At 37.1% G+C, this 17271-nt stretch overlaps 1 protein-coding gene across 1 annotated transcript in view; it reads right to left on the reverse strand.

The window, feature by feature from the left end:
• The window catches only part of GLCCI1 (glucocorticoid induced 1), a gene marked incomplete at its 5' end in the record, with an annotated part of 71645 nt that overhangs the window by 11914 nt on the left and 42460 nt on the right, over positions 1-17271 (reverse strand). The window contains 3 exons of the mRNA XM_032304418.1: positions 6110-6320; positions 9181-9333; positions 14292-14405. Coding sequence (XP_032160309.1) covers positions 6110-6320; positions 9181-9333; positions 14292-14405 — 478 coding nt within the window. The remainder of the gene's footprint in view (positions 1-6109; positions 6321-9180; positions 9334-14291; positions 14406-17271) is intronic.

Below are 17271 nucleotides of genomic sequence, written 5' to 3' on the forward strand. Positions count from 1 at the left end.
CCCTGTCCTGATCAGAGTGGAAGATGAGATGGATTTTAGCAAAGTTACATCCCTTGACAGCAGTTCAATAGGGAATTTGAACTTCATGGCTTCTTTTCCACCAAAAGCTCATCATTAAATTAGTATAATCTTACTTGTTTAGTTCTCTTTACTGTCTTGTTTTTGTTTTTTTTTTGTTTTGCTTTGTTTTTTTGGTGACAATGGGAAAGGAGGACATTATCACACCCTTCCCGAACATTCAAAAGCCTAACACATACAATAACCTAAAGAAAAAGATACTGATGTTCAACACAACTATAAAAATACACCCTTAAAAATGGACATACTGGGCGCCTGGTGGCTCAGTGGGTTAAGCCTCTGCCTTCAGCACAGGTCATGATCTCAGGGTCCTGGGATCGAATCCCGCAATGGGCTCTCTGCTCAGCAGGGAGCCTGCTTCCCTCTCTCTCTCTGCCTGCCTCTCTGCCTACTTGTGATCTCTCTGTGTGTCAAATAAATAAATAAATAAAATCTTAGGGGGGAAAAAAAAGGACATACCATAAAGAAATGTCTTAAAGGAATACCTGAAAGTATCTCCACTAGGCAATGCTCCGTGCTAGGCACGACTCCATTTGCTGAGGAGGAGCAAGGAGCAAAATGAGGTTACCTGCTCCTGCTGGAGCTTATATTCTGGTGAATAGATAATAGGAGATTAAGTGACATATATATGCAGGCATGTTAATCAATTTGAGTTTGCTTCTATTCTGGACTTCGGCTTATACCTATTAGAACTGAGATGCATACTTACTAGTTTTGAATTATAAATAATAACTCGTCATCCAGAGAGTGCCAGCATAGCATCTGCCCTCAGTGCAACTGTGAACATTTTCCTAAAGAGGGGAAATAGGCATTTCCTGGATGCTTCTTAAGTGCTGTCAGACATGGGAATATAAGTGATTTTAAATGTTATCTTGAAAAAGAGAAACAGGGAGATGATGTTAGGGACAGGATTCTAGAATAGGTCATCATTAACCCACGGAATACTGCAATGTTTTATCTCTATACTCTGTGACTTTACCACCAAGAGGTTCTTCTAGGATAATAAGGCATCCTAGAACTATATGAGGCTTTTTTGATAGAGAAAACAGACTCAGGCTCAAAAGCAGTGATTTTAAGATGTAGTGGCTAAAAGCAGTATGTACGACATATTTATTTTCACAATATAAAACACAAACAGAAAAGTACTACAAAATCTCAACTGATTATAGGCTCTCTGGAAGATAGAGGGTTAAAGTCTGTTAAGGGCAAAGATCAAAGAAAAGCCCTAGAGATATAGGAGCCCTAGAGATAAATGCAAATAGAGTTAAAATGTAAGTAGAAAGGAGTAAGATGATGTCAAAAAGAGTCTCTTTCAAAAGTCTGACTAGGTGCAGCCCCGGGGCCCAGAAAAGACAAGGTAATACTTTATTTCTTTCTCCCCTACAACCAAGGGATACTCAGTCCTAACAACCAAAGTTTAGGAATATTAATATTTATGAGTTAATCACAATATGAGGTAAATAGGCTTATATGCATTGGCCTTGGGAAACTCCATCCACCTAATATACGTTGTTCTTGTGGGAAAATGCAGTTTAAGTTCCAAGTACTCAATTTATGGACTCTTGGAATATGATTGTTCGTAGCTGGCCTGAGGAGAATGGTTCAGTTGACTTCATGATTAGAATGATCAGTGTTTCCAAAATATCTTGCAAAACTGCAGAACTGTAGAACAACTGCCTAAGTGAACTGTGCCAAAGATCAACTCTAAGTGGCAGGCTCACGGCTCAAGCTTGTGGCTCACCAAGCTCCACTCTGGCCACCATGAGGAGCACTGGCAGAGCTGCTAAAAGAATATTCTGATGTTGCCATTTCTATTACATAAGTGACTATTTTTCTGCCTTGCATTTCGGCCATGATAATGTAAAAAAATTTATGCTAACTCTTAGGGTATATTCTGAGGATGTCAAGATGAGAACTCTTATTCTGAATCCTGAATTCTCCATACGGACCACACTGCAGGAACTGTAGTGGGTACTACATTTGTTAGCCTGACAACTTATACATGTAACCAGGCTGTCTTCAGTCTTTAGGTCCCTGAAAAAACCTAGCAAAAAATGGAAAAACCTGTTTTCAGGTTTAGAAACCTGACTGTTTTCTAAACCTGAAAACAGTCTCTTAATGGCTGGACCTTTCTCAATAGAGTGCTTTTGTCCTGGCACTGCAACTGAAATAGCCAAAGGAAAAAAACCAATATACTAACCAATTGAAATTACTTTATAGGTCTCAATTATACATAGCTCATGGAAAAGATTGTATGTTAGGAATAGGAAGAAATAATGTTAGCAAAATCATGAAAAGGTTAAGTATATCACAGATGAGTATTAGAAAACTAATCAGCTCACTAGCACATCCCTCATGAGAGCACGTATTCACAATGGCTACCCCCTCCCCTCTTGAGCACACGTATCCAGGGCCTAACAATGTTTGAACCGGCTAGTCTACCACAGAGAAAGTTTCTTCACAGGAACTGCAGAATATGTAGGTACTCCAAGTATATTCAAGTTGACTACAAAATCACAGTATCAATTCTATCTTCATAGTTAATAATACAAACCTATTCAAAATGTATAGCTTCCATTTTTTTCTTAACTGGAAAATGCAAATTATAAGAATGGGTATCTTTAAAAAAACACAAAATTCAGTCTGTACATAGAGAAATAATGAGTCAGAGACTATTTTTATAGTTTAAATCACATAAAATATGTAGGTTTCAGAAACTATGTAACAACTCACTCTTTAGTACCTTTGGTATTCTGAACATACTTGTATAATAGTGTATTATTTATTTATGTTACTATTGTTCCATATTAGACCATAAATTCCTTAAAAACAGATTTCACATCTTATTCATTTCTATTTCTCCTCCATTCTCTAGTGGAGTTCCTGACATACAGTCCATTATAACAAATGTTTCTTAAACTGGGAGGATATACTCAGTTGAATACATAAACCTCCATTCCTGATCCTAAAGTCCATACGTGTGTGTATGTATAGACATATATAAGAGAGACAGATGTTATTTTAATTTTTAATTAAAAATTAATTAAAGTTGTCAGGCTAACAAATGTAGTACCCACCACAGTTCCTACAGATGTTATTTTAATTTTTTCTTCACAAAGAGGGGACTTGGTTTATTTAAGAACTAGAAAGTGCACATTATAATACATGGTCACCTATTTTCCAGGGAACAGTAACATCATCTTAATCTCAATCACAAAGTAATAGTCAAAGCTAAATATGGTCAGTATGTTAAAAAACTAGTGTCTTAATTCCCAAGCTGAAATAATCTTGTAGTATAGAGAAAAATGTCTAAAATGATTGAGCGCTCCATAACTTTTACGCAGATTTTTAAAAAGTCACAATTAGCCATACCCAACACAATTTATTGTTTACTATGGACCAATGGTTGTGCTAATAAGCACTTTGCTACAATATCTCATTAACCCTAATAATGATATTGAGATAGGTATTATCACCCCCCCACTTTATTAAGAATTATTTTTTTGATTAGGAAAAAACTGATTATCCAGATCTAAGATGATCCAGATCATCTTAGAGATGATCTGGACCAATGTTCTCACTTTACATTTAAAAAAAAAAAAAAAAAGAGGAATAGGACCTTCAGGGCATTATGGTAAATGAAATAAGTCAGAGAAAAACACTGTATGATCTTACTTATACGTGGAATCTTAAAAACATCAAACTTAAAGAAATAGAGAGTAGAACAGTGGTTGCCGGGAACCAAGAATATAGGAAGATGACAGTCAAAGAGTACAAACTTTCAGTTATAAGATGAATAAGGTCTGGGAATCTAAGGTACAGCATGGTGACTACAGTTAATAACACTGTATTGCATACTTCAAAGCTGCTATGAGAGTAAAACTTTAATGTTCTCACCATAGCAACGACAACAAAATGGTAATTATGTGAGGTGAAGGATATGGTAACTAACTTTATTGTGGTAAACATTTTGCAAATATATATACAAAATGGTAATTATGTGAGGTGAAGGATATGGTAACTAACTTTACTGTGGTAAACATTTTGCAAATATATATACATTTCATTTCAAATCATTACTATACTCCTTAAATTTACATATGTCCTATGTAAAAACATATACTGTTTTAAACTTGGATCTAAGTGAGTACCTTTTCTGAAACCATGTATTTATCTGCCTCACTGAATATTAGCACATAGATGTCCTGAAGGCAATCTCTTAAACAGTTAACCAGAGTAGAACTCACTCATCATTTTCCCAATACACTTTCTTTTTGGTTCAGTGTCTCTCAATTATGCACAATATTAAACTTAGAAAGAAGAAAACAAAACTCCAGAAATTAATTGCCTAGCCTTATTATTACCGCTATTTTTACTTTCCCCAACTACATGGACTGAAAAATAGCAAGAGTAGTCAACCTGGACTGCACTTATCCTTTCTACTGATATAACAAACACAGAATACAGGTTTTGGAATCAAGACAGACCTCTCTTGCCACTTACCACTCGTGTAGCCTAAAACATATTACTATTCTCTAAATATTTCCGATTACCTTCATAATCCTATTAGAAGCAAAGTGTTTTTTTGTTTAACTGTGAAACATCCAGAGTATATGTTACGAGGAAATGACTGAAGGTGTTTGTGCCAGTAGGATGATGCCTCAGTGAAATCAAAGTTCCCTCGCCTGACATTCTATGAAATATCAAGACCTCCCACGTGAAGCAAAGAGATGCCTATGGTATGCCTTCAGTACATCCCTAATGGAGGAAGGAAGTGCACAAGGCTTGTCAATCATGAAAGGGTGAAAAGCAAGCAGAGGGCTCCGGAGATCCAACCACAGAAAGAAAAGCAGAAGACAAAGTCCAAAGTAACTGCTATTTAACATCTCAGCAGAGAGTTAGGCATAATGATGAGTGAAAGAAGCCAGACACAAGAATACACATGCACCATTCCATTTCTGTAAAATACAGTACATGAAAAAATTAAATTATGGCGATGGAAATCAGAACAGTGGTTACTTCCAGATGGAGAGGGGAAGAGGGCCCGAGGGAACCTTCTGGGATGCTAAAAATGTTCTGTATCTTCATCTAGGTAGTAGTTTCATGAGTGCATACATATGTAAAAATTCACTGGGCTGAGCACTTAAAATCTGGCAATTTAAATGTAATAATACCTCCAAATTAAAAAAAAAAAATGAAGGGGAATGACGGTCAAATCAGGACAAGGACCACAAAAATCCTATAAGTTTCTATAACTTTTACCTTTTTAAGTTTTAAAATTCTGGCCTATGGTGGATTTCTCTGTGGTGAGAAGCAGTAAATGTGTGATAAGTTCAGTGTTTCCTTGGAAGTAACTAGGGAGGGGGAAGCTGGGCAATCTTTGCTGCCATCTGGGTCTGGGTCCAAGGGGGCCAGAAACAGAAAGAGAGTAAGAGGTGGCCAAGTGCCTGACACAGGGACAGGAGAGTCAGGGGAGACAGGTGAGGCCAAAAAGTAACAAAAATCCCAGAGGTGCCACCCTCTTATCGGTTTTAGTTAGTAATTCTTTTACATACCATAACAACCTCTGACATCTGGTAGGTGCTTATCAAACTTTACCTACTTGGTTAAAAATATATCATCCTTCCAACAGAATATCTAGAAATTACTTCCTCCTCAGTCACTCTGATTATAAAATCGACCTTTAGGCATGCACAGTATAAACTCAACCATAATGATCATTAGCTTGGACAATACCAAGGAAAACCTTGTGTGTTCTAGGATGTAAAGCTGTATGCACTCCATTTGAGAGCTTTCATCAGCTGTTAGAACCATGCGCTGTGCTTCTCTGACACATTTATGGAAGATGTTTGTGAAAGCCACAAAGAAGGGGGAACGGGAAACCAATGAACGAACCTAGATTGACCAATCCTTCACAATCCCACCATTCCACAAAAGAAAATAAAGGGATGTAATGGTCTAAGACAAAGAAAGTATAATGAGCAAGGCCTTACAAGGAACCCACTATCTAAGTGGATGATTTCCTTCTCACCTTTATCACGATCATAGAGTAAATCTTCTGTTGAGCAAGGGCTCCCATCCTGGGACTCGGGGGGACAAAAGGGGGAGACACAGGGTGAATGGCTGCTACAGCTACTGCTGCGCTCCTGCACAGAAGGGGTCTGAGTGTCGATGCTGCGAGTGCTGCTGCTCCGGTAGTGAGCAGGGAGTGGGGCTCTTCGACCGTCCGGGATCTCCAAGGGCTGGAAGAGAAACAACCATCACATGTGTGATGTCTACAGAGGAACACAGCAGGGCCTTGGTTTTCACCTTCCACAACCATCTCACCACAGATGATTTTTCAGAGATTAAAAGACACCAGTTTTATGTCCTGTTTTCTGCACATTGTCTCCACCGAACCAAAAATTTACTTCCAACTACTAAGGATAAGCTGTTTTACCAATTCCGTAACTCTCTGTATGCATCTATAGATTAGCACTTCTGTAATACTCCTCCAGGGGAGGGGCTTTTTTCAACACTGTCCCCAACACCTACCACGGTGTCTGGCACATGGCAGACATCCAAAAAACATGCGCTGAACGAAGTGATTAAACTGCAAGAAGTTACTCTGATATGCTAGTAAGGAAAGTAAAATTGCATTCCCGCAGGTATAGATTTTTCTGTTCATTCTTTAATTTTTTAGACATCAGAACAGAACCATGTTTTCCATTTCCTCTACAGATTACCCAAAGTTTCCAAAAAGGAGATTGATTCTATTACTATTCCATAAAGGATGTTAATATAATTTAAAACAATTCTACTATTTTGGTATATCCACCTATGTAGGACTACTCATAATTCCACTTGGTTCTTCTAATACACTATTCTGAGTGGCAAAAAAAAAAAAAAAAAAAACCGGAAATGAAACTATAATCACAGAAACATATATTTTAGACCCAAAAGACCTTAGAGCTCATTATTCCAACATCCTTACAAATAAAGGACCTACAGTTTAGTGCTTCTGACGTCATGCTGATTACAAGGCATCAGAGTTTCTGTCACAGTGGACTCTCCCAACTGCTGCAGCCATAAACATATGAACAACTCTTTGGGAGGATAATTTTAGCAATATTCTTCAAAATTTAAAACATACAAATGCTTTGACCCAGCAATTTCACTGCCGGAAAATTGTCTTTAAGAGTATATGTTTTCTATATGTAGCACTGCTTGTGATGACAAAAACTGAAAACAATCCAAATGTCCATCAACAGGGGACTTCTAAGTTATGGTACGTTCATACAATGATTCACTAGATATTAGAATACACACACATATCAGGAAAGATATACAAGATACTCCTCACAATGCTAGGCAATACAGAGAGTTGAAAGGAAGTCTTACTTTTTAATTTTCTAAATATAAAATTGAACTGTTTAGATTTTGAAATTAAATCAGTTTTAAAACCTGCACATTACTTAAAGAAAAGACACACATTTGACATAAATTAAATAATTATTTTGGTTCCCCCCCCAAAAAAAAAAAATCACAGGGGTAGTTAAGTCAAAGGCTATTTGATGTTTTCTTTTGTTGAGTACACATTTTAAGATGTGGTCAAAATACAGGTTCACACACAGTAGAGTCCAGATTTCTTTTCTGGGACAGAGGTAATTTATAAAGCATTTTTGTAAAATCCAAAATGGCTCAATGACCTAACCACAAGGAAAGGTTAAACTAAAAAACTCTTAGAAGAAAACACAAGTATCATTGTGACCCTAGATTAGGCAATGGTTTCTTAAATATGACATCAAATATACAAACAACAAAAGAAAAACAATAGGGGTCCTGGCTGGCTCAGCCAGTTAAGCATCTGCCTTTGGCTCAGATCATGATCTCCAGGTCCTTGGATGTAGCCCACATAGGGCTCCCTGCTCAGCAGGGAGTCTGCTTCTCCCTCTCCCGTGGCCCCTCCCCCTGCCTGTGCACACTTGCTCTTTCAAATAAATAAATAAAATTGTTTAAAAAGGAAGAAAAAAAAAATGAAGAAAAACAATGTATCAAGCTTTGTCAAAACTGACAAAGTATTTGTTTCAAAGGACAGCATCAATAAAGTAAAAAGAGTAAAAGACAACCCTCAGAATGGGAGAGATTTTCAAATCATACATCTAATAAAGAGACTAAACCTCATAAAGAATTTCTACAATTCAACAATAAAAAGACAAATAATCCATTTTTAAAATAGGGCAAATGATCTAATTTCCAAAGAAGAGATACAAATGGCCAATAGCACATAAAAGATGCTTAATATTATTAGCCTTCAGGAAACACATAGCCACACCATGAGAAGATGCCCACACCCACACCCACTAGGATGGCTACAATAAAAAAGGCAGAAATACAAGTATGGGTGAAGATGGAGAAACTGGAACCTTCACTCAAGTAAATGGTGTAGTGCAGACACTCTGGAAAATAGTCTGGCAGTTTCTCAAAAGGTTCAACAAACAGCTACCAAACCACCCATTCCACAAGTAGGTATATACCCAAGAGAAATGAAAACATGTTCGCATGAAATCTTGTATATGAATTTCATAGCAGAATTATTCATGATAGCCAAAAAGTGGGAACAAGATCATGTTCCCCAATTGATGACTAGCTAAACAAAATCCACACAATTGAGTATCTGACAATAAAAAGGAATGAAGTACTGAAGTCTTACAACATGGCTGAACCTTAAAAACATTATGCTAAATGAAAACAGTCAGTTACAAAAGGCCATGTATCGCAGGATTCCATTTATGTGAAATGTCTAGAAAGGGCAAAGCTGTAGATCAAGAAAGGAGATTAGCAGCTGCCTATAGCTGGGGGTACTGGAAGGAAATGAGGGATGATTGCTAAAAGATACAGAGTTTCTTTCTGGGGTAATGAAAATGCTATAAAATTGGTTGTGGTGATGGTTGCACAACTGGGAATATACTAAAAGAAACCACTGAGTTGTACATTTCACATGGGTAAACTGCATGGTACGTGAATTACAGCTAACAAAGCTGTTACCAAAAAAAGGACTTTAGAGACAGTTCTGAATATTAAAGGAAAAAAAAGGGATTCCAACATCCCATGGAACCTTACCTTGGACACTTCCTCCTTCCCATTATTTTCTTTAATGAATACCTTTTCTAATTCAGGACTTATCCCTTCTACATTGCAGGGCACACGTGAAACGGAAGATTTTGGCACTGCTATATTTGACAGCGGCATAGGGACTGATCTTGATCCAGCAGCCTACAAAACATAAGATAAGGTAGTGTCAAATTACTTGTGGTCAAAAAACCCCAAGAAATCAAGAACTGAAAAGCATGGTAAATCTGAAAATGGCAACTCAAGTAAGGAGAGTTATTTCAACATTTCAAATACAATTTATAAATTCAGATTCACATACAGAAATTCAGATCCTAAAGTAAGGAAGGTAAAAAGGCTACAATCAAAATAATCCTTTACGCTGACGTGTAGAGGTATAATGGTATAAGTATACACTATTTCGGTAGGAGAGCAGACAGACTCTTCTGCACTGTTTTCTTTTTCCCTTTGCTATTTTTACCGAAAAAGCATAGATAAAATCATGTCAGTTATGTGTATCATGTGGCTTTACTGGACAGCTCTGTGTGTGTGTTTAAAAGATTTCTTTCCTTCACTATTACAATTACCTTCTAGTATTTTTCATTTCCATTTTGTTAACCATTTAAGAAAACTTTATGGATTATTAAACAGTGTGGCAACAGCATATCATGTTCAGTTCAGTAACATTCACTTACCAACTGTAAGGTTGTTTTCAAAAGTCTTTTGGAGGAGTTCTCAAGAATTAACCACCTCTCCCAGCTGTCACAGAGGGTACCAAAATGCTCATCATGGGAAGTGTACTCCTCATCCCCATCACCTGTTTCAGCCATCCCCCCACACACTCCCCTCTGGTAACCATCTGTTTGTTCTCCAGAGTTAAGAGCAAGACAAGCCTTTCGATGCTCAAGGAGCTTCTACCACAGAAAGGAAGTATGAAAAACAAAGATGAACAAGGTAAAAATAAAAATAGTATCTGGTCTCTTACTCGGAATGATTAAAGTTGATATGTATGATTCATAATGAGGTGGACTGCTAATCACTGATTAACACATGAATATTTCCTATACTGAGCGCTGTGCTTCTGCCATCTGTGAACCACTGCCTGCTAATGCCCTTTGTTACTGACGCACGAGAGGTTTTCATACTGAAGTTGTAACTCTTTGTCATACATGTGTGCTAACTTTCGCACCAGATATCTTTCAGTACTTTTATGGTTTTTCATATTTAATATTTAACCTATCATGATTTATTTTTGTGTATGGTGTGAGGTAGTGTTTTTTGCCACCCAGTATTCAAACTGCCAACATTTATGATTCTATATTTGATTTCCTTATGGATTTCTATATTTGATTTGGTTCTGATTTCGTTTCCTTAACAGATAATCGCTATACAGAGCTTCACTTTAATTGCTATTCTATAGTACATGTTGGTATCTTATAGGAAAAGCCTTCCCAAATTTCCTTTTCTATTAATTGGCATCAGTTTTCCATATGACCTTTGAGAACAACTTTTCAAGTAACAAAACAAATCCTTTTGAATTTCCTTTGGAACTCAACCTGCACATTAGTTTCAGGTAAACTGCTATTTGAAAAATATTGAGTCTTCTCTTCCCATGCATAAATGTGTTGAGATTTCTCATTTAGGTCTTGGTTTTCTATTTCCTATACTCAAGTGGTTTTTTTTTTTATGATTTTATTTGTTTATTTATTTGCCAGAGAAACTCAGCAAGAGAGGGAACATAAGCAGGGGAAGTAGGAGAGGGAGAAGCAGGCTTCCCACCAAGCAGGGAGCCAGATGCTGGGCTCAATCCCAGGACCCTGGGATCATGACCTGAGCCGAAGGCAGACACTTAATGACTGAGCCACCCAGGCACCCCATATACTCAATAAAGTCTTATGATTTGCATATTTCTTTTATGTCAAATTCTAGGCATTGTCTATTTTTCTTACATATACTAACATGTTATTGAGAACTGTAACATAACAAGTAACATATATTTGGTGTCTGTCCTGGTTCTTGACAAACATTTCCTAAAATTCTTGTAATTTCCTGAGTGATAAGTATGCTAGGGGCAACTTTGATTCCGATTTTGGTTTCTGACCCTGGGACGGGACACAGAGCTCCTAAATGCCTTGGGATTTCCTGGGCGATAGAAGGAAGAGTCTTCTCTTCTCATGAGGTGACTCTTGACAGGCTCCTGGGTAGCTTCAGGATGGGAGCCAGTCAACAGAAAGATCAAGCTTGATTTTAAGCTTGGAACTTCCAGGCCCACACATCATCCCCTAAAGAGGGCGGAGGGGCTGGAGATGGAGTTAATAATGGATCATGCGACGTGATGAAACCTTCACAAAAGTCTCTATGGGTTCAGAGAACTTCCTGGTGGGTGAACACGTATCCACATGCCAAAAGGGTGGCACACCCCAACTCCATAGAGGGAGAAGCCCCTGAACTTGGGACCTCCTCAGACCTTGCCCTATGTACCCTCTTTATCGAACTGTTTGTCTGCATTCTTTATTATATCCCTTACAATAAAGCAGTACACATAAGTGATTCCCTGAGTTCTGTGGGCCATTCTAGCAAATGACTGAACCTGAAGTGGTTGTTGGGAATTCCTTCCTTATAGCCAGATGGTCAGAAGTACAGATGACAATCTGGGACTTGTCACTGGCATCTTAAGGCAGGGTGAGCAGTCTTATAGGGCTGAGCCCTTAAACTGTGGGGTCTGTGCCAACTCCAAGTATTTAGTGATATAATTGAATTATAAGACGCTCAGTTAGTATCTGGAGAGTTGGCAAATGGTATGGGAAAACCTCCCACACATTTGGTGTCGGAAGTATTCTATGTAGAGAGTACACTGGTTTACCTTCATTCACGTAAGAGAAAAGTACTGATTTTTATGTTTATATTTTATCTAATCATCTCACTAAGTTTTCAGTTTTTTCTTTCTGTTATGAAAAATTATAATCATAAGCATAATTAAATGCCATACCATAATGACCCCTCAGATGCACATCATCCGCTTCAAAAATTACCAACATCTGCCAATCTTTTTTTTTTTTTTAAAGATTTTATTTATTTATTTGACAGAGAGAGATCACAAGTAGGCAGAGAGGCAGGCAGAGAGAGAGAGAGGAGGAAGCAGGCTCCCTGCTGAGCAGAGAGCCCGATGCGGGGACTCGATCCCAGGACCCTGAGATCATGACCTGAGCCGAAGGCAGCGGCTTAACCCACTGAGCCACCCAGGCGCCCCATCATCTGCCAATCTTGTTTCATCTAAATATCCATTTTTCTTCTGTTCTTGATTATTTTATTTTTTTTAAGATTTTATTTCTTTAGTTGACAGACAGAGATCACAAGTAGGCAGAGAGAGAGGAGGAAGCAGCTTCCCTGCTGAGCAGAGAGCCCAATGCGGGGCTCGATCCCAGGACCCTGGGATCATAACCTGAGCCGAAGGCACAGGCTTTAATACACTGACCACCCAGGTGCCCCTGTTCTTGATTATTTTGTGGCACATTCTAGACTTGATACCTCACCTACTACGAATATTTCAGTATGTCTGGCAGATAATTATTTTTGCACATAACCACAATGTCAAAAATTCAATGTAAATGAAGAACATTTGCCTCAGTCTTTTTTGTTAAGTCAGCAAGTCAATAGCTCTTCTATAATGCATTGGGCTCTTATAGAAAAGGCACTTGAAATAAACAGAGTAAAAATAATATATTATTTCTACCAGATTAAGAAAAGAAATCTTACTTTGTCTCTACAATATTGCCTTTTCCAGAATTTAACACAACAAATCATACAGTATGTTGTCTTCTGCTTCTGACTTCTTTCAGCATGGTGTTTGAGATTCAACCATGTTCTTGTTGTATCAGTAGTTCCTTCTTTTCTACTGTTGAGTGGTACTGCATGGATGTTATGAAATGTTTTACCCATTTACCAGTTAATACTTGTTTCCATTTTTTGACTCTTATAAATAATGCCTTCACGAATACTGATGTAAAAGTCTTAGTATGGACATATGTTTTTATTTCTTGCGGCTAGATAACGAAGAGTAGAATTTGGGGGCTCTATGATCAGTATATGAGTATTTAACATTTTAAGAAAAATGCCAAACTGTTTTCCAAAGTGGTGGTACCATTTCGTGTTCCCATTAGCAACAAATGTCTGTTCTAGTTGGTCCACATCCTCACCAACACTTGGTATTAGCTCTCCTGTCGGTTTTAATGGTTTAGTTCATTCACTTTGATTTTCTAAATATAATCATATCATATACAGATAACAAAAACTATTTCTTTTTCTTACTGCTCTGCCCAAAGCTTCTAAACCACTAGCAAGTAATATCAATAATTATGGGCATCTATGACTTGATTTTTATTTTAACAGAAATGCTTCCAATATTTTGTTAGGATATCACTACACTTGCAGTTAGTCACATAGGAAGTGTCCTATTTTTAGTTACTAAGATTTTGTCACATAGGAATACTCAGTTTTTATCAAGTGTTGTTCAGCATCTACTTTGACCTTCTGATGCAATGAACCAAACTAACACCTTTCTTAATGTTGAATCATCCTTGTGTTTCTGAAACACCCTGATTCACTACTTGGGTTTCTTTTTCTATACTACTGTATTTGATTTGCTAAAATTTATATCAATATTTTGAGTGAATCTGGTCTAGAACAGCATTTCCCAAACTTATTCCATTGGAAGTACATGTTCCTGGGAGGATGGGGTTGGGGGAGACCCTCAACAGAACTCTAATCCTCAATATCTTCCTACGTAAACAGGGGTAAATATATATAAAGAGATATAGATGGCTTAAAGTACTATCAGAAAGATTAAATGAGATAACGCCCATAGTTCCTTAATAAGTGAACAAGCTAGGATTTTAGTTTCAGTCATCCTTGAGTCGACTACACTTTATTATGTCTATTATTAAAAGAAAATTGTATATATGGAGGGGCAAAAAAACTTCTTGCAACAGTTTAACTACTAGTAATAATTTAGTAGAGCTAGGGATTTATATTATTAATTTTTTAATCCTAAAATAATGGATCACCCCCTTTAAAATGAACCCTTTAAAAGGAATTATTCACATGTGGACAAGAAATTAGCCTACCTGAGTGTGATTGATTGTTATATGGTTGCCATGAAGAGGTGACTGACGATCTTTCTCCTTACTGTGCCGACTACTCTGTTTACTACGTTGTAGTTGCTGCCTCAGTTTGGCAATCTGTTTTGGGGAGAGGGGAGGAGAAATAAGAACAGAAGTGAATACCAGTTTTTAAATACTTCTTATTTTAATTTTCAGATACTAATAAATCATTTCTTCCTCACAGGTCTCAAAAAGAGATAATATTTCACTGCAAAGATTTACTCTTCCAAGTTCCTAGGATTAAAACTACTGAAAATAAGAGGTGCAGACTACCAGTTAAACAATAAGTCACAGGGATGTAAAGTACAGCATAGGGAATACAGTCAATAATATTGTAATAACTATGTTTGGTGACAGAAGGTAACTAGACTTGTGGTGGTAATCATTTCATAATGTATATAAATGTTGAATAACTATGTTGTCCAACTGAAACTAATATGTCAACTAAATTTATTGTCTAAAATAGGCTATAAATGCTTCCCTTGTACAATTTAAATAGTGTTCTGGTAAAGATATAGACTAAATTTCTCCTCATTATTTCAGATTGTACCTTTGTACACCAAGAATATCTTCTTTAAACACTTTTTATAAAGCAAAAAACCAGTATTTCACATGCCAATTGAAAGTTAAAGCCAATATTAATACAGAGACCACACTAGTTTCCAAGTTCCCATCTTATATAAACAAAATGCACCTACCTTATTAATTACTAAACACTTCAAAATTGTAAATCTTTTGGTAGTGAGGAAAATCAAAGTGTTTAGTGTTAGCAACTTACTAGCATTGAATATCTTACTATATATTCCTCATAGTCACTCAACTTTTATTTTACTTTCCAGCTCTACTGAGTTATAATTTTGACCTACAGTATTGTGGAAGTTTAAAGGTATCGAACATGTTGATCTGATACCTATTTGCAAAACGATGCCACCATAGCATTAGTTAATACCTCTACCCCATCCCATAATTACCATTTCTTTTTGTGTGGTGAGAACAGTCGAGATTTACTCTTTTAGCGGCTTTTAAATATACAATACCATATTATTAAGTATAATCAAAATGCTATACATTAGATCCTTAGAACTTATACATCTTATAACGAAGTGTGTATCTCTTGAACAACCCCAATTTCCTCTACCCTCCAGCTTCTGGTAGTTTTTAAAGATTTTATTTATTTGAAGACAGAGATCACAGGTAGGCAGAGAGGCAGGCAGAGAGAGAGAGGGGGAAGCAGGGTCCCTGCTTCCCGATGCAGGGCTCAATCCCAGGACCGATGTGGGGCTCGATCCCAGGATCCAGGGATCACGACCTGAGCCGAAGGCAGAGGCTTTAACCCACTAAGTCACCCAGGCACCCAAGGAGGGCCTTTCAAACTCATGGGGCTGTTCTTTTTTGAGATATGCCCCCAAAGAGAACATGTGCTCAACTGAAGATCTCTGTATTTACAGGTGCCTCTCTCTTGGAATCATCCAGGAAACTAAAACTAAAAACTAAAAACAAAACAAAACAAAACAGAATAACAAACCACCCTCCACCCCCACCAAACTCTAAGTCCTGACCAACACAGAACCCTGTGCCTGTCCCAGACCGGTTTTTGTGGTTCTGTATATGCATCTCCCTATGCATCAGCATTTGGGAGTCCTTGGTCCAGAGTGTTTGAGGTTACAGAAATGCAACCACCAGACCCATCTCTAACTGTGTATAGCCTACGATGGCAACATTTAGCAGACAAAGGATTCTATCATGCCTTCACAGCACTTTAGGACATCTTCCTTAGAATTTATTGTGGCAGAATAAATTTTTTTCAAAATTAAATATAAGCTTAAAACTGGAACATAAGTATTGCCAGAAGGTACATTTCAAACAGAAACAATTTATACTAAACACCAACCTGGCTGAAACTCAAAAAAACTCATATATTTTAGATGATGTATAATCTTCTTTAAATAGCCAGACCAGGAGTAAAATATTCCTCAGCATTTTATGAGGGAATAATTGGCAATTTGGGGAGGTTACTTAATATTGGCATTATTTTCTTTGTAGGAAAGATGACACTAATCAACTAACAGTTATTCCTTGAATACCTATAGTGAGCCCAGTTTTATATTTACCTATTTATTAGGCCAAGTGTAAACAAAAAGTAAAGTCTGCAAAATAAATTGATTTCCTCAAAGACCTAAAGCAAAAATACATTGTATTTTAATATTAGCTAAATACTTACCTTGGATAACCATGGTAATAAGAAGCAAAATAGACAGTTGCTACTAAAACCTACAAATGCTCAAGAGTTAAAGTATACAGGTTGCTAGAAAAAAGCATTTTTCACATATGGCCAATAGAAGCATGGAAGTAAAAAAGCACCTAAACAATGGAATGGTTTATGTGCTTTCTTTTTTTTTCCTAGATTTTATTTATTAATTTGTGAGAGAGAGAAAGAGAGAGAGAGAGAGCACAAGCAGGCAGAATGGTAGGCAGAGGCAGAGAGCCTGATAAGGACCCTGGGATCAGGACCTGAGCTGATGGCAGCGGCTTATCAAGACCTGAGCCAAAGGCAGCGGCTTAACAAACTCAACCACCCAGGCGTCCCTATGTCTTTTCTTTTATATTAAGATCCTTAGATTCCTTCACTTGTTTTTTGTTTTTTAGGGGGGTGTGTGTGGTTTTTTTTTTTTTTTATTCCTTCAGTTTTTTAAAGCTCTTTTGTAGCTAATGGACCTCTCATACAATGTTGTTGCAAATATATAAAAATAAGATTATATATGTTAATCTTTGTGTTCCCTGCTCTGTTGAAATGACATAATTTTCTTCTGGAGAGCATTAATTTTCATGAGAACAGGAATCAAAATTAGTAGGTAATCACTGTAAATCAAGATAGATTATTTTCTATGATAAAAAATAAACAGGATTTCAAGTTGTACAAGTCATTCAATTAGGATAGAGGGTA

The sequence above is a fragment of the Mustela erminea genome, chromosome 11 (assembly GCF_009829155.1).
Source record: "Mustela erminea isolate mMusErm1 chromosome 11, mMusErm1.Pri, whole genome shotgun sequence".
Taxonomy (NCBI): domain Eukaryota; kingdom Metazoa; phylum Chordata; class Mammalia; order Carnivora; family Mustelidae; genus Mustela; species Mustela erminea.